This window comes from Carassius carassius, chromosome 39, assembly GCF_963082965.1.
Source record: "Carassius carassius chromosome 39, fCarCar2.1, whole genome shotgun sequence".
NCBI classification, from domain to species: Eukaryota; Metazoa; Chordata; class Actinopteri; order Cypriniformes; family Cyprinidae; genus Carassius; species Carassius carassius.
In genome coordinates, this window is record NC_081793.1 from 5738335 (window position 1) to 5766039 (window position 27705).

General features: G+C 37.5%; 1 protein-coding gene across 2 annotated transcripts; it reads right to left on the bottom strand.

Annotated features, from left to right (window-relative positions):
• Positions 1 to 697: 697 nt before the first annotated feature.
• LOC132121277 (early growth response protein 2b) lies at positions 698 to 9207 on the bottom strand. Of its 2 annotated transcripts, none has more exons than XM_059530528.1 (2): positions 9051 to 9207; positions 698 to 2472 (listed from the first exon to the last, which is right to left on the bottom strand). In XM_059530528.1, exon 2 carries the CDS (start codon positions 2450 to 2452, stop codon positions 1397 to 1399), a length of 1056 nt encoding a protein of 351 aa, XP_059386511.1. In that variant the 5' UTR covers positions 2453 to 2472; positions 9051 to 9207; the 3' UTR covers positions 698 to 1396. The 2 variants fall into 2 exon arrangements, with proteins under 2 accessions (XP_059386511.1, XP_059386510.1); XM_059530527.1 differs by lacking the exon at positions 9051 to 9207 and adding an exon at positions 2788 to 3136.
• Positions 9208 to 27705: the final 18498 nt, after the last annotated feature.

The following is a 27705-nucleotide window of genomic DNA, read 5'->3' on the forward strand; positions in this document are numbered from 1 at the left end:
AGAGCATATGTGCTGATTTTAGATTTAGCCATGAATAAAATATTGGTAAAGTAGTAACATTTTCAGTGATTTCATTACTTTGCTTTCATTAATTCTTTGTTATTCCTTGTTTATTTAGTTTTTTTTTAGCCTCTTATCAAATTACACTTTTAATTGCAATTCAAAATTGTAAATATTGGCAACATTTCCAAGCTAAATTTATGTATTGCCTAAATATGGGGTTGTCCCTGCACTGAATGCGGGGGTTGGTATACCTTCAACCACACAAAACCACAAAGATTCATACAGTGTTAACAATTATTTGACATTTTTCAGTGCTGTTTCTCAGTTTTCACTCCATAGACACTGTAAAGAGCGGTCATAACAGTGTTTTTGTATCAAATCCATGAATTTATAATCACAAAGCGAGTCACCTGGAAGTTTTAAGAATTGTTCCATTTACACTAACCCTTCTTTGATTATTCATGATATTTCCCCTCAAGCATTTTGCCCTATATTGAACATCACAGACTGTGAATATTCACACCTATGTGCATTTGTAAACAACACACTGTGTGGGAGCTGACCCTTATGAGACCATGAGTCAGAGATCAGTGATGCCCAAACGGGAATGTCCCTATAAGTCTACTTCACTTTTTCCTTGTACACCTTCCTTTTTATAAAGAAAATCAGTTGCAGCCAGTTAAACAAACAGCAGTTCACAATCCATGTGTTGTTTATTATTTTCATGATGACAAAGTAGGGCATTAATGACCGGAGTAAGTCACATCATAACAAATACATTTATATCAGAACAACCACAGAACAAACGTCAAGTCGCTATGAGTTCATCTATATTTATATATACGGTCGGTGTTTTAAGCACAAATGCAACACTATTGACACGAAACGGTTTGTACAAAAATATATCTTCAAAAACTTTCATATTAAAGAATAATGTACAATTTAATTCAAGCCTCCGGGTGTATGTACAACATGAACGGACGAAAGGCACGACAATGGGAGAAAATAGTGATGTTAAACACCTCCTTGACACATGACACAAGTTTGGTCAGTTTAAAAGAACTTTGAAAAACTTAGTCACTCTGCTTTCCACTTGTTATCTGACACAATTCTCCCACGTGCTATCTTATGTTATCTTTTTAATTAAATTAATTGGCCTAAATATTCAAACAAAGTGCGTCTGGTCAGTCAGCATGCGACTGAGGCAACAAGAAAACGAATATCGCACCACCTTCAAAAGTGCGCGCCATAAATGTGTCCATGTCATTTGGCACTGTGGTTTGATTTCACTTTCATCAGTCCACCCAGTTTTATTATATTACGAATGGTGCACTATTATTGTAATCATATTGCCTACATATAGTGTTGGATATTGCACAGTCCAGTTGAAAGTTTACTGGCTGGAACTGGAAGAGCAGATGCTCGTGGCGACGCCGCGCTCCGAGCTGGACACTCCAGTGGAGGACGAGGATGTTTTCCTCTCCTTCTGTCGCAGGTGGATTTTGGTGTGTCTCTTTCTTTCGTCGCTCCGCGCGAACTTTCTCCCGCAAAAGTCGCAGGCGAACGGTTTCTCGCCGGTGTGCGTGCGGATGTGGGTCGTCAGGTGGTCGCTTCGACTAAAGTTCCTCATGCAAATCCGGCACTGGAAGGGTTTGTGGCCGGTGTGGATGCGGATGTGTCTGGTGAGCTCGTCGGACCGGGAGAAGCGCCTGTCGCATCCCTCCGCCGGACAGGGGTAGGGCCGCTCGTGCACGGGGGTCTTGCTGGGTCTGTTGGGGTATTTCCTCGGGCGCAGGATGGGCCTGAGGGGTAAATTCTGCGGACTGTAGGCTGTGGGTAGCCGGGGTCCGTCAGATACCGGTCCCCCCAGTGTGAAGTTCCTGATAGTGTTCAGGGGGGTCAAAGGAGGCGGGACTCTGAAAGAGTCCAGCGGGCATGAGAACGGTTTGCGGTCGGGCATCGACTGCATGTCCCTCTGGCACGGCGGCTGGAAAAAGCCGGCGTAGTCCGGGATGATGGGAAACAGCCCAGAGTCCGTGTTTGGCTTTGGGGATGAGTAGGAAGGCGGGGGATAGGAGATCGGACAGGTGGAGGTGGAGAAGAACGCAGATGGGTCTTGATACACCTCCCCGCATCCAGAGTAGGGCGGTGGAGGAGAGTAGATGTGCTCCATGTCCGCCTGGTTCTGCGCCATGGTGCAGCTGAGGGTGCTGGAGAAATGGCTGGGGGAGACTGAGGATGCAGGTGACGAGGATGCTGAGGATGGCTGGGTCATGCCCAGGATCCCCGCGCTCACGATGTTGATCACGCCCTCTGGGTTCCAGTTTCCTGGGTACTGGGAGTCGATGGAAAACTTTCCCATGTAGGTGAAAGTTTGGTTGCGAGGGCCAGCTGGTTGCGCGAAGCTGCTGGAATAGGACAAGTCGAGGGAGCGCTTATCCGTGCTCATATCCCCGCTAATCAAGCCATCTGCAAATAAATACATATAAAAACAAGGTTTAGATACACATGAAAGAAGGCTGTCTTATGGATCATGCGACTATTGGATGCAGCTTTTAAGCAAGCTGTCCACTGTAAAATCATCGGAAGTCATGACATCAACAGTAGTCAGTAGTAGTCAAAGTAGTCAAAGAACTTTGGTTTCACTTTAAATATACAAGCAAACAAACGTTTACAGTTTTAGCAAGTTTGGTTTTTCTGCAAAGTAGCCACATATGCTCGTTCCACTGAATACTCTTAGATGCGAAAGATGCACGTGAGGCGAGATGCGCGCGTCATTCTTACCTCCCGGGTTTATCTGCTCGTAATGTCCTCCTAAATCACCGTTAGGAAATATAGTCACAGAGGCTGGCAGTGATGTGGCAATCTCGTCCACTGAGTAGATACTCTCGGAAAGCGGGTGCACAAAGCCGCCAAGGGTTACAGGGCATTTCTCCAAAGTTTTAGCTGTCATCGTTAAGTCCTAAGAAGCTCTCGTTCAGATGTTCACAAAATGTTTTGTGCCAGTGCGAATGCTCGTTCAAAACGTAACATGTGGAAAGCTGTCAGTAAACTCTGAGTTTAGCGTTCACTGTGATGCCATCTGACGGCTCTGTGTTATTGAATGACAGATCCTGGTGGAGCGCTAGTTGTAGTATGTATTTATGGTGAGTCTATCAATGTACCGTTACGTCACTGACCATTTAAGGACTGGACGGCAAAAGAAAAATAGCGCTGCGCGATGTGATTGGTTGTAGACCTTGTGACGCGTTGAGGTAACACTTGTCAATGGAGAATCCTTTCTGAAAACCAATGTGCTGGTAGGAAAAAAAGAGGCAAGTAGATTGCCTGTTGTTTTAAAATATTTTAAGATAACGATAGAATAAAACAAAGGCATATTTTGGTTGAAATATAATGAATCATAAGTGGAAAAAAATCTTCCGTTTTGGTACAACGCACCATTCTCAATCAGGAATTCCGGTTCATTATCACGCCATACATGGTTTTATCCGGTAAACAGCTACACCCTTTCGTCCATTTATGGAGCGTATTCCGGAAACTGAGCATCGGAAACTCTCGAGTGTTGCCGAGCAAAGAGATGCGGCTCAAACCACAATCAAATGAGAGAGACACAATCACGGAATTTCTACCTTTGCTTCAGTGGCACTGTCGGAAAGTGCGCTACATCTATTTGAATAGACCCCATGTTTTTGGAAAGAGGGAAACGTTTTTAGTAACTGCGTTCTATAATTAGAATGCTGCTGGAAAGTAGATTTATTTATGATTCTAAACCAAAAGTAATTTGTTTTACATTTTATTTTTTATTTTGCTATAATCCGGTGGTTTGTAAGCGTTAATATAATTTAATGTAGGATAAAACAGCATGTGAATTTCTAGCTCAGTAAATTTTGTTGACCGCTATTATTTAAGTTTTTATGTTATAGCCTAGACCTAAACAATTTAATATAGGCTACTTGAATTAATTCAACTCTCCTCTTGCTAAAAAACTTGAGAGAGCAAGAAACTAAAACTTTCCAAATGTAAATGCCTGTATACGTAAATAGAAATGCTTTCCGCCGTGAGGTTTACAGAATCGACTAAATAAAAAAAGATGATAGAAGTGAATTCCCCCCGTGGGTTTTAGAAACTGATCTAGTAAGACATACGGGGGAGGAGGGAGCTGAGGTCGGAATTTGAGCCAATGGCTCTTTTACTTTATTACAAAATCATTTCATATTTAATACATGTCCAAAATGTCCAGGTTATATTTGAATGTTTGTTTCCTGTATGATGCTGTATACTTTAGCTGATGGATAAATGATCTGTATTGCATTTATTTACAAGCCTTACATCTAAAATAACCTTTAGAAGACTATGACATATCTGGGATAGGTGCGTCAAACGGCCAAATTGTGACATAATAGCCTATCACCCAATTACAATTAATTTGATAATTTTCCAAGTTTATCTTTGCACGTCTTGCTTCTGCCTTGAGGAAATCTACATACCATCGAAGCAAAAAAAAAAAAAAAATTAAGAAATCACTCATTACACATTTTGTCAAAGTTCAGTAGAAACTGTTCTCGCGCGCGCTTGGTGGCTTGAAGTCCTTGCGCGGAGTCCGTGTCTGTGTCTTTATCACACGCGCCAGTGGTTAATAGCCAGTAGCCTAGTCAAGTCACTACTCGACTTCTATCTGAGTTATGACTGTTGGAGTGATCTCTCTAGTGTATTGTGTGTTTTCAGGGCATATATGTTAATCTCTGGAAAAACTCTTCCATTGAGCTTCCGACATCCCACACATGTTGCAGACGGCCCTGACTGCGCGCATGGACTCATGTCTAGAAGAATTGAACACACGAATTCGGTGTTATCTGAAGCAAGCCGCAAGTCTCCAAAATAAACAGGATTTCAGAAGCAAATATGAACTCATCCGTTTAGATTTCCTCACGTGCTTAATCCTGGTTGCGTTTTAATAAATAAAATGCCTGGTAAGATTACAAATGAATATAGCCTAACGATGAAAATGTGCACTGCTGTTTGTCGGAAGAGATTTGAATAGGCCTATAGCCTACGTAAATTAGTGAGGGTGTTTTATTGTATAGCCTAATTAAGTAGGCCTACTTAAATAATAGTCTATTTAAATGTAAGTACTATAAATCAATTTAATATAGGCCTATTGCTAAAATATTCTATATTATAGGCTACTTGTAACTGTAAATATAAATATAGATATACAGTTTTACGCGATCTACGTGGTTTATGTCATGTCATATGGACAGGGGGCAGTATATGTCCCTTTACTGGTGCAAACTGACACTTCAAACCACTTTGAGCTGTTATAGAAGAAAACTGCTTTATAAATTGTTGCTCTGCTAGATGAATAACTGATATGTACTCCAAATAATTTCATTAGCATTTAGTTATCTCTTCAAGTACAGTAAAACACACACACACACACACACTAATTATAAAATCATAATGGACTCTGCAGGAGTCTATAACCTGCCCAACTCATATTGTAACTGATGGGAAAAAAATCAGTTATCGTTTTTGTAACAGCAAACAAGTTATATAGATATAGATTGCATAGAAATAAATAAAAATATTCAGTTCAGCAAATTATTTCATTGTGAACTATAGCCATCACTCCTTTCCATACATGAATGGTAGTTTATATAATATCTTCACATTTGCAATTGTACCATTTCTTTTTTTTTTGCAACTTTCTCTGTTGTGTAATCAGATTAGCTTTTTCTATTATAAGAAAGAAAACTGTATTATTATGCTATGGCTCACACCAGAGAGGGTTTAACGTCATAATTGTAACATTTAAAAACAAAGGTCGGAGGCTTGTCCTCATTTTTGAAAATCAGATTATTAGCAATTCAAATAATTATTTTTACATTTTTTGGATCTTCAAGCTTGACAGACGCTTGAATGGGAGTCTAAATCGGCCTGCACACAGGAAACCTCAGCACACACCCCCAGTTTTGACAGTAAAATGAAAATCCCCAAAGCTTCCTGTTGTCCATCAATCACATATATTTTTATCACCACCCATGCAAGCTGGGGTTATTTTTGAGAAGGTGTTGCTGTCATCACAAGCATGGCTTGGGAACAGTTTGTGATCTCAGAAGTGTCATAATTACTGAATGAATTACAAGTGGAGCCATCTGTTGCCACTGCATACACTTATCACTGACTCTATGGTGGATGGATACTATTGCTGAGATGCTATAGTGCACAAACCAGAGCACCAGAAAACTTAAAAATAGAGGTTCTAGATTGGCATCAATGGTTCCATTTAGGGCCTTTAAAATTCATGAAACTTTTCAAATGGGAGAAAAAGGTTATTTAGCAGTTAAAAGTATCTTCACACTATGAAATAGAATAGTGTGAATAGTTCTTCTATGGAATTGTGGGGGAAAACTTTATTTTTAAGAGTAAAGCCTTTTTAAATTACTACTGTTGAACACTGAGAACTATGTAGAAAGCCAAAAGACTTATTAGTCCTTTATATATATATATATATATATATATACAACTCCCACGCCTGTCACGGGCCTTAACTGAGCAGACATTTTCAGGGCTGTTAATCGGCTTTGTGGGTAATGATTTAATAAGGGCCCCATGCATCCGTAACTTGTCTTAGATCCCCTCTAGTCCACATGGTCCGCTCTGAATCTTTTATCGCTGCTGTCGCTCAAGCGGGCAATTAGTAAAGAGGTCGTGTCGTCATAATGACATCTCAGATATTGACTGGAGTGCATCCCTGCAAATCACCCTGAACGCTCAATAGTAACCAGGGCCAGCAACACGCCACATTTACATTATCACTCACAGACGTTTAGTGCCGAACAGCTTTGCGTGTTTGTCAAGCACACCGGTGATTTTCTTGCCCCGTGAATAAAGACTACAGCGAGTAATGTGACAGACCACAGCCAGACTGATTACAGGGACGTGTCAGTCACTGTTAATGGGGGAAGCCCTTTAAATATTGTCTCGGTTCAGAGCCTGAACATCCATAATGAGGAGGTAATGAGCCTGGTCTTGTTTCTGCTGGCTGTATTAATTGCAAAGGGCTGAACACCTTCAACTGCTCTGCAAGGAAATAAGAATTTGTTTTGAGATCGAGCTCTTGTAGATCAGTGGTGGATATGCATGTGCTTAACCAGTCCCTTTATTTAGTTTTACCTCACGATGTTATCGACCTTTTGTATTTACAACCGCACCAACAAGACCGACCATCAGCAACTGCTGTAATATAAACACCACTGTGAGTGGATAATCGTGGCTATATGTCAGCTCAATAAAGAGTCTCTGCTTGAAACAAGTCTGCACAGAAGAGCGACAATCTTTACCGCTGACTGTCGCATCTGAATGCTTCACATTTTCAGGGATTCTTGTGTCCTCCCCCACAAATGAAAGAAGGAAACTTCTTCAGATGCATGTGTCTTTTGTTGTACGCCTACAGATACAAAAATGTTTGCACACTGTGCAGAAGTGGCCCGCTTTGGCAGAGCGTGCCAGGCCCACCGAATGCCCATTGGCAGCTGGGATCTGGCTGTCCCTGCTGAGAATGATGGTCTCAATGTAATGGACACCCACACATGGCAGCCTCTGAATTCAAGAGCTTTCTTTCTTGCATGTGCTCGGGGTCTCCCGGGGTCAAACGACTCCTGCACATTGAGGATACATAGAATGACATCCTTCTGCATCAGCCTTTACATTGTATTCCAGGTCTGTTGTATTGTTCTCTATTACTCATCAAATTGTCAGCACACACAACAAAAGGCTTTATGATATAACTGTACTCACAAATTGAGTAAATAGTCCAGTTCACTACTTCACTAGTATTGCTGTTTACTTTCTAGGCATACCAATGATAATTGAAAACGTCTGTGAAATTATGTTTCTTGCACAATTTCATCTATCATCTATCTATCTATCTATTTGCTCTAAATATCATTTTGTAATAAAATGTTATTTTTTATATCAGGAGCATTGCTGTAACTTTTATGTATTTGAAAAGGAAAAACAAATTTACAATTTACAAATCCACTCTAGGAACAGAATGTCTCTCCAAACTGGTCAGGCATATGACAATACACCATAAAGCAAGCTGTCAAGTTACACCCACAGAATTCAGATGAGGTTTGTCGAAGAGGGGTGAATGGACACAAACCTGCTCTAGAGCCAGCTGAGATCTAAAGACTAGCCGTGGGAGACTCCGCACAACATCAATTGTTCTTTTTACCGAGTAGGAGGCCGTTTTCTTAGTGAATTTGTGTAGGTGTTACTTTTCTATAGATGCTCACCTTCAAAGGACTTTTTCGTTGTGTAGTGGTATTGGCAAGCTAACAATTGTTCTTCTGTTTTTTATTTTGGTAATAATAATCTCTTTAATTTTTCTATTTATGTACAAGAGCCTGACTGAGGATTAATGACATGATGGCTTTAAAAAAAAAGTTGTTGTCTCTGTATCAGCAATATGCTTGAAAGATGTAAATGTCTTAAAAAATTTTTTTGGATAAAACATCACTTTTTTTTCCTACTTCCAATTTTTTTTCTTTTTTCTTTATTTCAACAAAAATCATCTGAAATATTCCATGAAAAATGTGTTTTTCACTAATTAATATTCAAAACAGTTAGTCTAAAAATAAAAGCTTTAAATGTGATTTTTCATCTGTCTATTCATCTAATTAAATGCATTTCATTCTTATTTGACTTTTTGTTTTTATGTGAAGGACAACATAACATCAAGTCAATTTGAAACACTCAGATGATATAAATGCTCACAGAAACAGTCGAGAGCAATAATAATTATTATTATTAAATAATACCTTTCCGGAAAAAAAAGTTTCACCTCTGTATTTGATGTATTCTAATATCCCATTATCCACATTATCTAAATTAAGGTCTTTGCTCACAGAGACAAGTACTGTACACCCACAGGTTCAACATCATGCAGCATTACAGTGGATTAAAGTGCATACACACACACACACACACACACATGCTCAAACACATAAGGAAACATTGGTGATGGTGAACGCTATACTCACATTATCAGTGCCGTATGGAGAGTGGCTCTTTGTGACTTCCCATCATATGAGTGGGCTCCTCCAAGAGCTTCACACCGCTCCAATAGCAGCACAGCGCTCCACACACACTCACACACTCCTGGGATAGCTGGTGCTCCTCATGCAAACTGATCTGGTTTCAAACTGATAGTCTATATTCTATCATGTGGCTATATGAGGTGCTGTCTTACTCTCTCGCACTGTTTCATGGGGGTGTAACAAAGTGGAAGAAGGAAACTCAAGACAATGGTTGGACTTCATGTGTATCCTACATCTCTGACATTGAAATTGTCATGGTAATGTTAAGTCAGAGGAGCAAGAGCAGACAAAGTCGTGGGTTCTGGTGTCATTCAGACATCTTGATTAGAGGGTGGACAACGCAGCCATGCATGCAATGTGCACGTGTGCACAATCTGTCCTAATGCAGTGAATCAGATGATTGTCTTCCTTATATTTACTTACAAAACAGTGGATCATTATCTAATATACTTTTGTTAAGCCTGAAAGATTTGAACACACCCCTACTTTGATGCAGAAGTCATTGTGCACTATTTGAGGACATATTGAAAAAGGAACTCAAAATCTTTTTTTACAGTGTAACCATCAATGCTGTGTAAGCAGTACGTACAAAAACGTATGAATGAGATTGTATGAATTAGCCACCATTTCAGCAAAATGTAAATTGTCACCAGACTGTGTTGGAATATGACATAAAGAAAAACTCTTTTGATTTGGGTATCAAAGCAAGGCAACTTCAATGTAAGTGCAATGTAAAGATTAAATAAAACGAGTTTAAAAACTGAACTAAAATTAGTCTTGTCTTGTTATACCGCAAAGCACTAATCATAGTCAAACTGCTGTATGCGACTGCACTCTGTGTCTCATACTGACACTGGTTCTGTTCTGATCCGTTCTCAGAGCACCGTCCTACTGGGGCAGCAGGTCACGTCCCAACGCAAGCTTCATTATTACTAATTACACCGTGTCCATCGTTGACTTTTGCCTTCCCTATTAGCAACATCAGCCATTAACACTAATGTATTGTTTAACACTGAAGACACAAGACTTTTTCCTGCTCTCTGGGACTGACTGTAGCGTAATGGGTGAGCCTCAAATTCAGGCATTAAAGATATCCCTGGCATCCCATTAATTTCAAAAGTTTATGAAAAGCTTTATAAGCTTTATACTGAAAATGACTCGAAAATGAAGGTTTTTGGCATCACATAAAGCCTGGCTCAAAATTTGAATATTGTGAATATTTGATATTTTTTTATTACACTGAAGAGTGTTATCCGTGAATACAGGATACATATTATGGCAGATCATGATATGGAAAACATCTCTGTGAAGATTCTTCCAGAATAATAATAAAAAAACAAAATAGGTGTGAAACTTTGGGTTTGGAAAAAAAAAATAGTTTGAAGCTTTAGGGACAGAAAACATAAGCAAAGGAATATCAGTCAGAATAAACAGATTTATAAAAATATCTTTAAATATTTTGTACCTTCTTATTTTCTTCTCAGACTATTAAATTTGATACAAAAAAACACTGCATAAAATATCATAAAAGAATTGTAACTAAGCATGCAGTTGAAACTTAAAATGTGAGGCAACACAAAGCCACGCTAGATTTTAGGTGTGTGCGGGGAGCAGCGTGAACATACACAGCAGAGAAAATTAAGCAAATGGCATAATTATAAGCGTTTATCTTGGCTTGCGAGGGGTGCGGGAGATGATGGGGTGTCTGTGTCTTCAGCGGTCTCAACAGACAGAGCTGCATGTCAGACGCTGGTAACAAATGGTTCTGCTAAATCAATCTTTAATTTGATGGCAGCCTTTTGCTAATGGAGAGTCTTGTTAGAGTCTTAGCCTTTTGTCGGCTCAGTCAAAGTTTACCTATTATGCATCAGATCCATCATTTCTAGATGTGGTCAGTAATGAATTGTGTGCATCAGTATCATTAGAGGTTTATGAACCAAAAGCTTCCACCTATTAAATGGAGCTATTAAAAACCCTCTTAATGTTCACCCTGTTTAATGGTGAGAAATAGACTAAAGCAGTCACGGGAGAAAAATTAGTTGATTTTGATTCATTAGGTGCACGCTCATTTATGTGATCCTGAGTGATTGCTTTCTAATACACTGTTTCCCACCAAAACAACAAAATGATGTAATGTCTTCATCATGAAAACTGTCTTATTTAAAAACTTGTTTGTGAGATTTCACAACGGATCAACAGCTCCGCACAAGTGCAAAATAAAATAATGTTTGACACTGATGAATCCTGGGTCCTGAATATGCCTGGTTCAAAGACGCAATTCATTTGGTCTGAGTGTGTGTGAGGGTTCATGTCTCTGATACACACACCAATACACACATGCGTGTTTTTGTATCATTTCTTTGAATTAATCCTATTCCTAAACTTGACATTTTTTAGATTTAACTATGTCTTAATAGCATTAATCCATTAGCTGTCATTGCATTCACTATCCTGTTCATAAATGTTGATAATAATGTGTTTGTGTGCTATTGTATTTATTCTAATTTGGCTACGTCGTTGATTTCTGTTGTTTTTATATATTATTGTTATTTGATACATTCTGTTGTTTTATGCATTATGCATTGTAAGTATCATTATTACATACTTAGGTTTTTAAATATTCAACCTTCTAGAGACCATAATATCATATAGACTTGAAAGTCATCTCTTTTGATTTGGGCCAGTGAGGAAGCACCTAGTAACGTCCAAGGAATCACTCTGAACACTTTAGTGACAGCTTAGCAACACCCTAGAAACCACTCAGAACATTTCTGGCTTCCGCAAATACTGGGAAGTTTTCAGGCCGCCTCCAACATCTTGGCGGAGAGTTTTGCACGTGCAAGCACCAGTCACGTTGTCTAAAGAAAATGTAAAAATCCCAAATCCTTCACCAGAAACTCTTTGGCCTTTTACATAAGCCATTATTTAGGCCAAATTCATAAGCTATTATGTTTTTACTGTTCTGTTCTTTAATGATGCTAATAATTTGGAAATTAGCAGTGATTGACAAAAAAAGAGATATCTCAGTGATTTGTATTATTTTTGTAATAAGATAATACCCTAACTCTACTCCTAACACTTGTGAAAAAAGTACATTTGAATTGTTTTAATAGAGTGACTATTAGAGGAATAACATTCCTGTAATATATTAAACTTAAGAAAGTGTAAACTGAATGTAATGTTTTTGATTTGCAGGCTTTCTGCAATCAAATGCAAATGTATTTTAGATCAAATTCATTTTAAATGCAATTAGTTACTTAAAAGTATATTTGGACCCACTTAAGTACATTTTTAAATGTAAATTCATAATTAGGCTACTTCTTTTATGTTGACAAGCATTTATGGTTAACTAAAATGTATGTTAATTAATGTTGTTTCTGTTTATGTAATATTGAATAACACCTTCCATAAATAAAATAGAAGTAAGTTTACTTTAGTATATCAGTCATCACATCAAAATGAATGCACTTTTTTAAAGCACAACAAAATATATTAAAACAAAGATTTATTTTGTATTTTAAAGTGAAACTCTTAGTTTGGCATTATTGCAAAATGCACTTTTTAAAAGTGTACATAAATGGATAGTTCACCCAAAAATTAAAATTCTGTCATTATTTACTCACCCTCATGCCGTTCCAAAGTTGTTGGTCCCCATTGACTTGTACGGTAGGGAAATATTATGGGGACCAGTAACTATTTGGTTACCAAAATTCTTCAAAATATCCTCTTTTTGAGTTCATAAAATCATACAGGTTTGGAACGACATGAAGGTGAGTAAATGATGACAGAATTTTTATGTTCACTCTAGTGGCCTTTTATTTCATTAATATTATGTCATCTGCAAGTAGTCTTTAAAAAATATACTTTTACGATTTGAAGTACACTACGAGTGCACATTCAGTACACTTAAATACACTTTTTTTCACAATGGAACACATTTTTGGGAATTTTTTGATTTTAAGCAAGACAACATTTAGCAGCATTACAAAGCCATTTTCATGGTGGGACCTTGGTAATTTCAGGTTTCACTTACTTTACAGCTCTCACTTGTAGTCTAATTTGAGTCAGTGTTTGGGAATTTTGAGAATATTTCTGGACTTGGCATGAAACTCAATAACTATCATCCTATGATCCAGTACCTTCCCACTGTCCCAATGCAAGTCTCTCTCTGCGTTTTGAGAGTAAGGTAAAGTCAGGGTAGCAGCGCTGTTGTCCAGGGGAGAAGAAACAAAGGCCCAGTGGCATGTCTATTCTTCCCCAAAGCCGATACCACCTGCAGGGGCCGGCCTCTCTCCTGAGCATCCCAGCACTGCTCTCCAAATGATGATTAATCACAGGGGGCCGAGGGGGGGCTCGGACCCTGACACGGCCATAATGCTGGTCACCAGTGTCTGGATTGGCCAGCAGCGATCAGTGGGTGGATGTCCACAGAAGATGGATGACCTCGGCGAGGGCTCAGACTCCTGTCATTAACAAGAGAAGAAGAAAAAAAACAGACAACAAAAAGAAACTCTGCTCGGTGTGAGGGAGACTCAGTTTGTGTGGGAATTAATGAGAGTTTTGACATTAACAAACGTTTAAGACACCCAACTTTCCCAACGCAAAGTAGTCTGAGCCCTGACACTACATGACAGCCGTGAACTTCTGGAAGTTTGAGATCGTTTGCTCTCATCAGCGGAAAGAAGAGCCGCGGCGAGCCGAGATTTTCTCTGACAGTTACAAATGAAGCTGCGATTCATTATTTTCCAGGGAATTCGGTCTTCTGCAGACGAAGATGGAGATGCAGCCGTGGCGTCACTGCCCATTTGGATGGAGATGAATCAAGGCACTTTATCCCAGACGCAGCGCTGACAATCACATCAGCGAGGCTATCGGACTCCCCTCTACTCCTCGTGGACGGATCCGGTGTGGAGCGGAGCGGGTAATAAAGGCTCCTACTGAAACCCCATTAAGCCCAGTCTCCAAAGACCAGCTCATTAGCATAGCGGAATATTCCCCCCGTTTGTGTAATTCTATAAACTCTTATTGCTTCCACTATCCTATTCTTAAATGACACTAATAATGCGGAAAGTTTAGCTGTATAAATGAGAGTGTTCTCGTGCTTTTGCAGCTTGTGTTCATTTTAATCCGGGATCTGGTTACCTCATTCACAATCCCCCTAATGACCCATCTTTGTTAATTAAGCAGATGAGGATGGGGGTGAGGGTGAGGGAGGGAGGGAGCTGCAGATGCAAGAAAAGCCTTTGTTGTCAAACTGACACGAGTGTCTGCTGTCTGTCAGGAATTAAGGACAGATTAGGTCATAACCACCCTATATGGTGTTTATTACATGATTATACATGTTAAATGGCACATTATTAACACATTAATGATCTTTTGACATTTAAATGAAAAAAAAAAAAATCATTATAGGTGGATTGTTATTGCTGAACAATTCATGAACCATCAAGGCCAGATGACACTGTTGTTCCCTCTGCATTTGAATATTCATATACATTCAGTGATGTGAAAATGTATGTATTATATAATGGTCTTTAATAAAAACAAAGAACTTGTACTTTACTGTGTTTTTGTTCATTAAGAGTCACATATTGATTCTGATTGGATATCTGATGACATTTATTCAGCAAATATACAAAAATACTGATATAGGGCAAATATGTGCATCATATAAGAAGAACTTCACAGATTCTGTCTGTTATTCATATATTGAATTATGTTTTCAACTACCAATTTACACAAAAAAAAAATGTCAGATTTAAAAAAAAAGAGAATGGCAGATTTAGCTCCCAAATCTGTTAAAAAAATGCTGCATTCCTTTGAAATGTGTGATTTTTGTAGCTGCATTTTTTGGGCATGGGTCAAAATATGCTAACAGGAGACCATGTAAAAACTGAAGCTATTGGTGGAACAGATACAGCCATAAGAGGTGCATTTTACACTTTGCATATAGTAGTAGTTATTAACATTAGTGGGTAGAGGGAACAAAAGAGCAAACTGGTTACCTGCAGGCCTGCAGTCTATTTTAGATACTCAGCATGAGCTCTTCCAGCATAGGATTTCAATAAGTGTGGATCAAAGATCTGGATGAGAACAAATCTAGTTTAAAGTGCATGTACAATCTTTGTATTCATGTTGCGCTCACAAATTATTGAGAAATGTTTATCGAATGAATAGTTCTGGTCCTTATTGTTTGATACATTATCACATTTCATGATAAAGTGACAGCTTTGACTTGTGCAACATATAGTAGAAGAATAACACTTAATAGACTTGCTAAATAAAATAGCTTTTAATGAAAATCTGTGCCCTTATTATTTTTACTAGGTGGTAACAATTTTATTAAAATAATAAGCCATTAAGTTCAAGCAAATGAAGGCCCTCTGGCTGATATAATTTCCATTTTCCTTTTATGGTATGACTTCCTGTTGACTCTTGGTTCTCCAAATGCAAATAATATTTGTTTATAACATTTGCAAATAATATTAGGTGTCTTAGACCATACACAGAAAGAAAAAAATATTTATTGTGTTCATGTACTGTTTTGTAAAACACTTTTGCCTCTATAGAGGTGGGATACGGTTAAAGTTAGGGACTGGTTTGTGCTAAGGTTAGGGTTAGTGGTGGGTTATGGGATGAGGAAGGGTCCACAAAGTAATTATAGATGTAATTACAGAAATGAACTACAAATTTAATTATGTACAATTATTTTAAAAATATGAGAACAATTAAAATACTGTATGAACACAATCAGTTCATCAAATGATTGTATCAAATGATTAATTTAAATGTAAAAACAAAGTATTAAATACACTTAATATGAAGTGGGTCCTAATAATTTATTGAATATATATATATATATATATATATATATGACATTAAATATAATATTAAATATGTTTTTTTTCAACATTTCATTCAATCAACAATTACACCAGTTAGAAATTTTTAACTCAACCTCTACTAACTAACTAAATACATAAATAAATAACACTTTTTTTATGTGACAGCTACGTTACATAATAGTAAATTAATTACACGCAGCTAACCCAAAACCAAACCTTACTCTAACTATACACCATTATTAAAATATAGGAAGTATGTTTAGGTAATTAATATTACTTGATACTTATTTGTGTAATTCCACTGTAATGATGTCACCTTGAAATAAAGTGTAGCAAACAAACAATGAATAATTAATTAATAAATTCCCATACTGAAAAGAAGAGTTGCATTTGAGTAATTGTCTGTATAAATTGCATTTTTTATGTACATTTGCATACCTTTTATAAAAGATTGCGATTGACCCACACCTAATGGCAAAGGTTCCCAGCACTTTCATTTGGTAATTTCTTAAGGTGTCAGCAAGACAGTGTATGTTCTTGCACTGTAGATTTTTCTTTTATCACACAACATCCTGGCTCTTCCTGTGACGCCCTCAGATTCTCAGTGCATGAATGTCCCTAATACAGTAAAAGTACAGACAGGGCAATTTTCTCTGACATGCGCTGCCATCTTGTTTTGCTCAGGCAGACAAAGAGGGGCTGACTGATGGCTTTGTTTGGCCAGACAAGCTCTTGACAGAAGAGCTCCATATTCAAAGCATCTTCTTCCTGTTCCTCTGCATGGCTCAGGATATAGCTCTGCAGCCCTGCTTTAGCTCGTAGGTTAATGTTCAACCAGGTACAGGAACTGACGTTGTGCTTACATAGTGGAAGTGTGTCCCCCCCGCGCTCACGATCATCAGTCTCTCCTGACAGCTAGCTCCACTTAGCTTGTTCTCAGCTTGTAACGCGCCATGTCCAATTAGCTCTCAGGGTGCTTCGTCTTCATCCCTAAAGACTGGAGAAAGACACATCGACCATGATGGAGAAGGCCTTGATTGGACGACAAGATGTCCTGCAGCCACAGTCCAGACTGAGTCAGCTAATCATCAACTTTGTGTCCACCGGAAGAAGTGAAAGTCTGTGGCCTGGACAGGAAGTCTCAAACTGGGCCCTCAGCGCCAGGCCGTGGAGGTGAGAGGCGCTGCTTTTGTCTCTAATGCCCTGTCAGGGAATTTGTGCTGATGAAGACACTGACTGTGTTTCAGCAGGAAATGGAGATGTTGAGCTGTCAATGAAAAGTGAGAGATCTTCTTCAGGAGTCCCGAGCACACAACATTTTGCTCAAATTAGGCCTGTCATTTCTGAGGTGTCTTTTCTACAGTGATTTGCTTCGATAAAGTAAAATGAAGTAAAAAATTAAATAAATAAAAAATAAATAATAATAATATATGAATTTAGGATTTAAGAATCAGAATCAGAATGAGCTTTATTGCCAGGTATGCTTACACATACGAGGAATTTGTTTTCGTGACAGAAGCTCCGCTGTGCAACAGAATGATGGCACTATGTTATGTTAGCTATGAAATTAGCATTAGCAAGACAAAGGAGATGACTGTGACTTTAAGAGTCTATTGTTGTTTGTATAGAGTTTATGAGCTTATTTTCTAATAGGTCACAAAAGAGTCCATAGCTGAAAACACCCAAATCAGGCATTAGCATTTTACAAACCTTCATGTCAGGATGTCAACTTACCAAGATGTCAATGTCAACTTATATGACTTGAAACCTGGAGACATTTGAAGGCAGTTTTAACAAACATCATGTTTTCATTTTCATATGAAACCTCCCCACATGCCTTTTCACATGGCTTTCAGTATGACTAGCAAATGTCAAAGAACAAAATCAGTCATGTTTTTAAAATTGTGAAATTTTTTCTTTTTCAAAATAAAAGACATTTTTTATGAAATATCTTCTTAGGTTACACAGGGCTAGAATAAATGTTATTAATGGTTCTTTTGCTTTGAAAATCTTGAGTTCAAGTGCTGTTTTCTGTTTACTCGAAAAATATACCCTGGTGAAGTTACTCCCAACCCACCCTGAACCTACAATCACAACCAGCTTATAAAGGTTAAAAAAAAAACCATGAGAATGAATCTGACATCAGCGGTGTGGAAATCAAATACGTTTACCACAACTGAGCTATTAGAGAAAAAAAATAAAAAATATTGCAGGATAGATTAACGTTCAGAAGTGATTATTGGATTGAGTCGAAATAGAATTACTGCTTTTGTCAGTATTGCAACATCTATAAAGATGTCAGTGATTTGGAAAGATCATTACAACCTTAAATTGTCTGCCAGGGATATGAGAATAGGCACTGGCTCATATATTACCCACAGTCCTCCTGTGGCGTGATTGAGCTGTGTCTGCTTTGCTAGTGAGAAAACATTAATCCTGCTCTAGACGAGGGTAAATTCTTTACGTTTGCTAAATGGATGGAAGCATTAAGATCAGGGTCTGTAATGAAAACCAAAGGTGACGTGCATGAAGAAGCCCGGGATGAGACTGTTTTGTTCTCTGTTTGTTTAATATGCACTATTGTGCCTTCTTTCTTACCTTTGAGACTTTCACCATCTTTCGTACCTCTAGTTAAGGTGAGCTTCTGTCGAAGAAGAACATGCCAAAACCCGTGAATTCTCCTTCTCTCAAGTACAACGAGGCAATAAGAGAGGTAATAAAATCAGTAATGCCCTGATGTGGAAACATAGCCTGTAATGATGTTTTTGTATCTCAATCTTCCATTTCTCACCAATTAAAACAGTTCAAATGAGCTCACCCAGCTGCATCATATTTCTCCATGCAAATGATGGGAATTTGGTTTGTTCTCCAGTGACAGTAAATCTAATAAATACCACAATTTTCTCTCTTTTTTCTTAAATGATGAAATGCAGGTGCGGAGTAATTGGTGTATTTATCCTTGAGGAAGTGATATGTCTGAAGAGAGCGAGCAAGAGAGAGACAGCGTGAAGGAAATAAGGCTGACGAAACTTGGTGATCAAAGACGGCCTGATATGTGAGATCGCTGGAAAGAGTCCATGTGAAATTTTGGGTGCGGAGATATCTAGTTTATCTAATTTTGTGAAATAATTTCCGTCTTTGATGTGCATTCAGCAGATTGGACAAAATAATGACTAATATCCTTTAAAGGTGTTTTAAATGCAGAACTATGTGCATATGAATGAAGCACAAGCACAAGGTTTATTTTATTCTTTATTTATTTAGTGTTTTACCTTTTCTATGCCAGAAACTGTTTGGTGAACTGTTAATATTTATATATTTTTAAATGCTTGATTCTTTGTAATGCTGGAAGGAAAAAAATAAACTTTTAGTTGGACGATTGTGACATAACTTGAGTATTGGCTGGTTTGACGTTAAATTGATACCGTATTTTTTAAGCATGTTATTTTGTATATTCAAGATATTTAAATCATTATTCCCATTTAAAATAACTGTTTTCTATTTCAGTAGATAAAATAAATTTAATTAATTAAAAAATTGCTAAATTATTATTTGTTTTTTTTTCCTGTGACAAAATTTTCAGTAGTCTTTACTCTATTATCACGTGATTTGCCTCTGAAGAAACATTTCTTATTAATAGCAATGTTGAAAACAGATTATGTGATGAAGAGCAAGATTAAAACAACAGCATTTATTTCAAGTAGAAATCTTTTGAAAAATAAAAAAAAATGTCGTTAATGCAGCCTTGATGAATAAATATATTGTTGTTGTTTCTTTTTAAGAAAAATAAATGAATAAATCTTACACACACACACACACACACACACACAAACACACACACACACACACACACACACACACACACACAAACACACACACACACACACACACACACAAACACACACACACACACAAACACACACACACACACACACACACACACACACACACACACACACACACAAACACACACACACACACACACACAAACATACACACACACACACACACACACACACAAACACACACACACACACGTTTTGGCCTGTCTGGTCACAGAAAACAACCAGTAAGGAGACTGATATTACTGATTTGTTTTCAATCTCACAAGACTATTCAAAGTTACGGAAGTATCTGACCGTTATCGTTACTCAATAAACTGCGACGACATACACACCTCTCTGCTGAGCGGGGCTTGTTTTTAACCAAAACAACTGATCGCCATTCAATTGAACCGATATTAGCAGCCAGGGACCAGAGTTGACTAATTTACTCCTACTCTGATGTACAAACATTAGCAGCTCTTCTCTTTTTTTAGATTGGACCTGGTAATGTCTTCGCCTCCCACTCGTGTACAGCTAAATGAAAGGCTTCTGTGGCTAAATTTCCCCCTAGTTCCTCCCACTCAAGTCTAACATCATTAGATGTACTTTAGGGCAGATATTGTTTCCTATCAATTCTATTCAAACGAAACGCGAGCTCACAAGCATCGTTATGAGGCAGCTAATAAAATCATACAAGGTGTTTATGCATGCAGGATTCTCAGGAAAGGGTAATCGTGCAGCTTATTAAAAGTGAACTTGCCTACAGCATTTCAAAGCAGGAGCGACATTGTAGCACCGGTGAATCAGATGACAGCAGTCGAGCAGCCGAGTCAAAGGTCACGGCTTTGCGTGCATGTTTGTGGAAATGGCATGCTAATGCTCTTGCAAGGCAAACATGCCAATGAACATAAATTGAAGCTTTTTTTTTTTACTTTATAGCCATGGTGTTTTAAATGTAATATGCACATGGAATATTTGAAAGGAATGCTGTGATAAAGGAATCATGAGCCTTGTTATTAGTGTTTGCCAAAGCCAGCATCACTATTACTCTTGATCAAACTGATCTCTTTACCCTAAGTATTCAACTTTGGCATGTTATGTATTTCACACATTTGTGCTCCAGATATGAATGGGCTTCTGACTTGTTGAGCAGAGGTGTGCTATTGCTCTTCTGATCAGACTTAAAAGGGATTTTTTTTATCAGGCAACAATCAAATGAAAAAACAAAAAGAGGGTATCTGAGTTTTATCTAGATGGAAAATATCATAGAGGCTTGACGTGGGCCAGTAAGCTAACAACTGTTAAATTCTAATTTACAAATAATATTTACATGCAAACATTTTGTTAACACTTGATACTACAGTGTTCATTCTACACATATGACATATAAGCATATTTACAGGCAGCTCTATCAAAGAATTTTATATCAAAAGTTTTTTTTTTATGTTTTTGATAGAAGTCTCTTCTGCTCACCAAGGATGCATGCATTTGTTCGATTAAAAATACAGCAAACTATCAGAATCAGAAAGAGCTTTATTGCCATTGTGCATACAAGAAATTTGTTTTAGTGACATAAGCTTCCAGTACACAGAGACAACAATTTTGCAAATTTTAATAATAAAAATTGCAAATAAATAAGTGTATAAACAATTGTGCTATAAATGATAATGGAATAGGATTGAGTAAGATGCAGGGATGTACTAGGATGGAGGGGTAAAAAATAAATATAAGGATATTGCACGTTTTTATTGCATAAGTGGGGAACATTTAACTGTTCATGAGGTAGATTGCCTGGGGCAAGAAACTGTTCTTGTGCCTGACTGTCCTGGTATTTGCGGCTCTGAGGCGCCGGCCAGATGGCAAAAGCTCAAAGATGGGGTAACTTGGATGTGAGGGATCCAGAGTGATTTTCTGAGCCCTCTTCCTCACTCTGGATTTATACATCTATTATTACAAACTATTATTACAATATTTAATAATTGTAATTATTTTATATAATATATCTATTTTAATATACTTTACAATTTCATTTATTTCTGTGATGACGAAGCATCATCAATCCAGTCTTCGGTGTCACGTGATCCTTAAGTTTAAAATTCCAAACTTAAGTAAAATCTGTCAGGAAAATGTGAAAGAATTTTTTTTGTAGTATGCATGACAAAAAAAAACATAAACAATGTTCTGCCATGCAGATGTGATTCAGTAATCTACTGCAGCATCAGGAAAATCCCATCAGTTGTGTTTGCTGAGGTCCATTGGCAGACTTCTCAGCAGTGACCGTGGGAGGCCGGCTAGTGCGGGGATTTCCTCCTGTCTCCCACTCGACCAGCAACTGTGTCTGTCTTTCTCTCTCCCTCTGTCTGTCTCCTTATCTGGCCTGCTTCTCCTCATCCTGCTCAGTGTGAACCACAACAAGGTTTCTAACGCCTGTTCTTTCATCTTATTGCAACTGTACTGCTATCACGGATGTAGAAATGGACGCGTTTCTTGAAATCAGGTCAACTGTGTCAGGAAACTGATCTCTGATACTCGCCTGCATCTGTTATTAGAGACGTTCCACAGTTTCTTGAATGTTCACTACATGTAGAGCCACAATATGTCAAATTAATATATATATTTATAAAAATAAATCCAGCTTAAGCTGAGAATTAATTTGACTTGTATTGTAAATGTCCACAACGTACAAATATTGTCGATGCTAAAGTGGGAACACACACTGTGCTTTCAAGGCTACGTGCAATGCACTATAAAGCACTGAATATCCTCAATCCGAGAGTAAAAGTGATGATTTACTTCACTCTTCTGAATGCTTTGACACAGCTTAAACGAAACACATCCATCTATTCAGTCAATGAGGAAAATTTTCATATTCATATTTCTAATATTTCATTATCACTGCTACAGTCAGTAGAGTTATGACTGCAATAATACCAATAGCTCTGTGAATGAATCTTTTTCAAGTGCAATATGAAAAAGCTGTTTATGGAGTCATTAACCTTATAAGTGATATTAAGTAGAGGAAGATTTTTCCCCAGACAAAAAGGAAGAATGATAACTTCGACTGACAGGCTTTAAATATAATGATATTATTAATTTGCTAGGTTGAGATTTGTGAAAATCACAATTTGTCAAATTTCAGACCCAGAGGAGAACTAAATGATTCATCTTGGTTGATTATCTCATATTGCCAAATAACTCACAAGTCAGTTAGGTTGGCCAATGACAAACACTAGATGTTTCCATTGTTTCAGTTTTGTAGATTTGATGCCCTTTTTGGGAAAGAAAATATAGTTTTGTGGAAACAAAAGGCACTTACATAGACATTCAGCTCTAGATCAGAATAGACGTTCAGTGACCAGTTTGTAAACATCGAAATTTAGAGGAGATCTTGATGATTGTTTTTTCATGAATTTGATGGTAAAATTATAATGAATAAGGATGATTGTATAAATGTGTTTAATAAAATAATGTTATGATGAAAATTTGGGTCTTTAATAGCTTGAGGTCAACACTTGATGTCATGCTGTATTGTGGTTCGTGCCTTACAACGGTTGTGTTAGCAATACAGCACATACTTTATTCATTAATTATTCCTGTTATTAAAATAAATGGCTCAATGGAGTTGTATCAGGTCATTCATAACTGTCTGTCTGTCAGACCCTATTAACATCACCCCAGTGACCTCTGACATAGTCACCTTCACATAGCTGTCTTGTTTTAGTATAAAAATAGATTCATTCTGAGGACAGACTTCGTTTATTGTTTTTGACCCCAACCCAATAATTAGAATTATGAACAATGAATGTCTGAAAAACTTTTTTCCTGAATGATCAATTTTCAGATATGTGCTTCTATGAAATCTCTTCTTTCAGACTAGTGGAAAGAAAACACCCAAAATGCACAATCTCTTCTGCCTGTAGATTAAAATTACGATACAGGTCTTTAAAGAAGTAGTTCACCCAAAAATGAAAACATCCAAGATGTAGATGAGTTTGTTTCTTCATTGGTACGGCTTTGGGAAACTTTAGCATTACATAACGTGGATGCTTTCACCAGCTGTTTGGACTCTCAATTTGACGGCACCCATTCACTACAGAGGATCCATTGGTGAGCAAGTGATGTATGCTAAATTTCTCCAAATCTCGTCTGATGAAAAAACTAAATCATGTGTATTTCGATTGGCCTGTGGAGGGTGGAGAACATTTTCATTTTCAATTTTCAGACTTCACAGTTTTATTTCTAACTACATTCTGAGGGATTTTGCTGAGGGGTTTGTTGTTCATATTGTTGTTATTTGCCTGTTTTACATTACATTTTATTCCTAAAAACACAGAGAACATTTTTTCTTGATGTTGACAGTATTTTCGAACATCCAAAATCCCTTCTGTTCAAAAACCTTCAACTTTAACATGTCAGCAAAATGAAACAAGAATGGTTTTTAACCAATGTTTTGATTTCTCTTCTGTGAATGTATGCAGATAGATGTATATTTAATTATACAGAGCTTAATTTTCATATTTAAACAAAACATTTCAGAAAACATATGATACAGACCAATTGTCTTAATGTAGTGTAATTTATCAGATGAGAGCGTATGGTGATATCTTTTACCCTTCACCTGTGGTGTTTTGCCTTATTGCTGGTGTTTTTCAGGACTTGATTCTCATCCGCTGTATATACAATTCTAATCACTTGAGAAAGCTGAACACCTGACAGCGGTGAGAGCTGTCTGCTAGTTTAACATGTGTAAGAATATTTGTCAGGCACATTAGCTCACTGTGGGGTTCCCATTGTGTGTAAGGGGGCGGCCTTCAAAACCCCCATCACATTCCCTTTCTGTCTTTTAGGGCGCTCTGTGTAGGAGGCTATGTGGGATTCCCCATACAACAGTTCAAAAAGCACATAGGAATGAACCTGCCTCTGCTCGTCGACAGAATACCCGCTCTAAGCAGAATGCTTCGTGTCAGGACAAAGAGAGCAGCCGAGGAGTGGCAGTCAGTCTGTCAGACTCGGGAAGAGAGTGGGCTGCAGCATTCTGCCTCCTGAGTAGCCGGGGGTCTTCTATAGCTTGGCTAGCTCATCATTACTTTTCAGGCCAGACTTCAGCCAGGTGAAAGAGGTGACAGGCCGTCCTCCTACACGCAGATTCCAGTGGACGCTGGGCACGCTCTCTCACAGTTGTGCTGACAGAAGAAGAGCGGCAGGAAGTGCAGGGACTGCCACACACATAATAAAGCTTACTAGAATACTGAATACCACACACTATGCACCGTATACAGCCTATGGTAACACTTCATTCTGATAGTCCACTTGAGACACCGTGCAAACTACTGTAATTTTGCAATTATGTGTCAACTACCAGTCATATTATTAGTAGGCTGTCTTCTTAATATCTGCTAACAATTTATTTTGACAGTCCCAAACAAACATTCTATGTAGGTACTGTAAGTAACTTTGTAAGTACATGTCAGCTAACCCAAACGCTCACCTAAGAGTAATTTCAAAGCTACTTAGTTAGTAGACTGCCTAAAGTAGACTATCGAAATAAAGTGTAGCCGCACCGACAAAGGTTTTAACGTTTACAGTAGGCTTTATTTCACAAGCAGTAGTATTTGACAATATAGTCACATGACCTCACTACTTTAATACAGTAAATTATAATAAGCATCTTAACAAAAAAAAAATATTTTGTCCTTTTTAAATCCAATTTTGCATTAAAGAATTTAGATTTTTAAGATTTTAAGATACTTTTTTTAATGTTTTTTAAAGAAGTCTCTTATGCTCATCAAGGCGAAAATTGCGAAATAAATCGTTTTTTTTAATTAATTTATTTCTGTGAATTGCATTCAGGAAAGGTGTTCAGAATACACATATTATACACGAATATGTTATGAAGAATGAATGCTCATCTGAACATAAAACATCACATAGCTAATATCCCGCTCAGAAGACATCATTCATGTACTAAATAAAGGATCGGTCACACAAATGTCAAGTTAGCAGCATGTGAAACAGGTTCACAATGAATCCCACACATACACGGCAGTTAGGAGCGCTTTGAAGGAGAAAAGCAGGCTAACTTTGCACCTCAGAGGTCAGAACAAAGGAAAATCTGTTCCAGTGGCCTGCTGTACATGAACGGACAGACTTTTTTCAATGAGTTATGACTCGATTCACATTTGTCCGTTGTCTCAAAGGACACCCACAGTGTTCCAGCGACTGCCTTCTAAAACAGTACACAAAACACAGAGAGCTATTCAGTGTCCCTGCTAAATATGGATCATTTACAACAAGTCAGGAATCACATACTGTACATTATATTTGAAAAATACAGTTTTGCTGAAGAACTCCATTTTTAAATGTCTGGTGAGCTCTTTAATATGTCGATTGATTCTCTTGGACAGCAATGAGATTTAATGGAGAGCAAATGATTTTTGTCTCCAATTAGTAACCTCACATCTCTTCTGTTGAGTTTCGGGGAGACCTCAACAGCATCTCAAACCTTGCTCAGATCTGGCGAGACACCGAGATATTTCAATATAATATGAACAAATATTTTGATCAAATTCTTGCCAGACCAATGATTTGACCTATGCTACTCATTTGTGTCTTTTTCTATTTCTCCTGAGGAATTTTTTGAGAGCCAGGCGAGACAATGAAACAACACTGAACTAAACTGAACTGAATAATGACGCTTTTGTCTTCTGTAGAGCTGCTTTACAACTAAAAGTGAAGCTGTTTAATAACAGTAACAATTTGTTTTTCCTATTTATTACAGTGAAAGGGAGGACTTTAGGCTGAGGTTGTATCTGATCCAGTTCTGTTCTCTATTAGTAGTTACTGAAGTACATTCGGATAAAGCAAGTGGCACTTGACAACAAAAACAAAGTACTTGAGCTGATGACGTCGTCGGTTAATAAGTGCACTCTTTGAATGGCCTAAACATTATGCTGTGCAAGGAATCTCCAACCGCTGGACAGAAAAACCCAGAGCTTGTAACACTGCCTGTGTCTCTGATGTATGCATACGATCTAGATTCAGTGCTTTTCACATTACTCTGAGTGACACATAACACACATCCAGGGATATCAAATAGCCCTTAAATGTTATATTGGGACCCATTTTATATTAAATGTCTTACTACTATGTACTAACATTTAAATGAATACTTTACAATGCATTTAATGTTTACCTACTCGTTTTTACATTATAGTGACATTTTAAAAATGACCAAGTAATTACATCTATACACTGTAAAATGAGCAAAAAAATAAAAAATACATATATTAAATTAAATTAAACTAAATTTATGCATTTAGCAGACGCTTTTATCCAAAGCAACTTACAGTGCATTCAGGCTATCAATTTTTACCTATCATGTGTTCCCGGGGATTATATTATATATTAGTATATTTTAGAAGAAAATACAGTTTCAGTTTTGCTACTTCAAAATTTCATTTTTAATTCAGTGTGTTACTTGCTGTTTCTTTGTAATAATTAGTGAAATTTGCTATTAATGTATTTTCTTTCTTATGTTGGTCTTTTTTATTGAAATAACAAACATTTACAAACGAAAAGAAATGGGGACAGCATAAGATAATCAAATAAAAAGGCATTGAAGGAGAGATGCCATTAATGCATTTGTATATTAAAATAAATATATTTTTATACGCTATAGTAATTTTTACTGTATGTTTATATTGTCTGTATATATGTATTAAAATATATTTATATTTATACCAAAATAACAATGTGTTATAGTTAACAGGGACAAAAATATATGCAAAGAACAGGGGGGGTGGGGGGTGGGGGGGGTTTACTAATATCTGTGTTGCTTTGCTGTTATGCTGCTATTTTAAAGGACACTTTCACATCATGCACATAACATTGTAAAAACATTTGAAAGGAATACTGTTACGCTTAGTTTAT

What these genes read in the sequence shown, in the direction of transcription:
- LOC132121277 (XM_059530527.1), bottom strand. Translation starts at nt 2,956, where the DNA reads ATGACAGCTAAAACTTTGGAGAAATGCCCTGTAACCCTTGGCGGCTTT. An exon ending in CGAGCAGATAAACCCGGGAG is followed by an intron (nt 2,473 to 2,787) that starts GTAAGAATGACG and finishes ATTTATTTGCAG; the next exon opens with ATGGCTTGATTAGCGGGGAT.